The sequence below is a fragment of the Echinops telfairi genome, unplaced genomic scaffold, assembly GCF_000313985.2.
Source record: "Echinops telfairi isolate 266 unplaced genomic scaffold, ASM31398v2 ScPeMD7_7459;HRSCAF=8497, whole genome shotgun sequence".
Taxonomy (NCBI): Eukaryota; Metazoa; Chordata; class Mammalia; order Afrosoricida; family Tenrecidae; genus Echinops; species Echinops telfairi.
Genome location: NW_022111359.1, coordinates 4857622 through 4858726, shown reverse-complemented (window position 1 = coordinate 4858726; position 1105 = coordinate 4857622). Strand labels below are relative to the sequence as shown.

General features: G+C 51.5%; 1 protein-coding gene across 1 annotated transcript in view; it reads right to left on the bottom strand.

The window, feature by feature from the left end:
- Positions 1-818, bottom strand: part of YJU2 (YJU2 splicing factor homolog) — a 7911-nt gene extending 7093 nt beyond the window's left edge. Inside the window, exons 1-2 of the mRNA XM_045300055.1 lie at positions 735-818; positions 492-592 (exon numbers count right to left, since the gene is read on the bottom strand). Of these exons, the coding sequence (XP_045155990.1) occupies positions 492-592; positions 735-737 (104 nt within the window). The 5' untranslated portion in view covers positions 738-818. The remainder of the gene's footprint in view (positions 1-491; positions 593-734) is intronic.
- Between the last annotated feature and the right edge of the window lie 287 nt (positions 819-1105).

Genomic DNA, 1105 nt, shown 5'->3' with positions numbered 1-1105 from the left:
TACATGTAGATCCTTGTAATTGGTTCCCCCTTTCCATCCCACCCTCCCTTCACCCTTCCAGTAGTCTGAGCCATTTTCTTGATAATTTTTTCTCTTTATATAAGTAGAAAAAACAACCCACTGCCACTGGGCCCGTGCTGACTCAGCGACTCTGCAGGACCAGGTGGAACGGCCCCCGTGGGTTTCCACGCCTGGAAATCTTGAAGGAAGCTGACTGCCTCATCTTTCCCTCTGAGGGGCTGGTGGATTTGAACCAATGAGCTTTAGGTTGGCAGGCACGTGTAATCACTATGCCCCCAGGGTTCCCTCTACAGAAGCCAGGGGTAGGGAGGCTTGGAGCAGTCCCAACTAGTGCCCTGAGCTGTGGATGCTGGGAGTCACAGGCTACTCACCTCATGTTGACGGGGGCCATCAGGTGTGCCCCATACTCCAACTGCAGAGGCCAGGGGCAGCCTGGACTAGTCATATGCCTGGGTGGGGACTCGACTCACCTCATGTTGAAGGGGGCCATCAGCCGCACCACATACTGCCGGTCCTTGGGTAGCTTAAGCTTGGGGATCTTCGAGGGGTCGAAGTCAGGTGGGTAGTATTTCTGTGGGGGAAGGAAGCACAGGATTAGCAGCCCATGGCTTACCAGAAAGCACCACTAGGGCTCCCTGGTGACAGAGCATTAATAGTCATAGATGAAAAAAACAAAATTCACAGCCATCAAGTTAATGCTGACTCATACTGACCATAGGGCAGAGTGAGAGTGCCTGAGGCTATACGTCTTTAAGAGAGCAGAGAGCTCCCTTTTTCTCCTACAGAGCGGCTGTTAGGTTCAAAATGTTGACCATTAGGTTCGGTTAGCATCCTCACTTGGAACCACGATGTCACCAGGCTTTCTTATAAGATACGGAGGATTTGCGAAAAAGAGGAGGATCTTCAATGTGGCACAGTGACTGCACAAGGGAGCTCAAAGCTAACAACGGTGAAGACGGGGCAGGACCAGCAGTGCTTTGCTCTGTTGTACAGGGGGTCGTTGTGAACTGGAACCAACTAGTCAGCACCGAAGTATCAATGCCTTTGAATTGTGCTTGCTGGTGAAGAACACCAAAAGTACCAC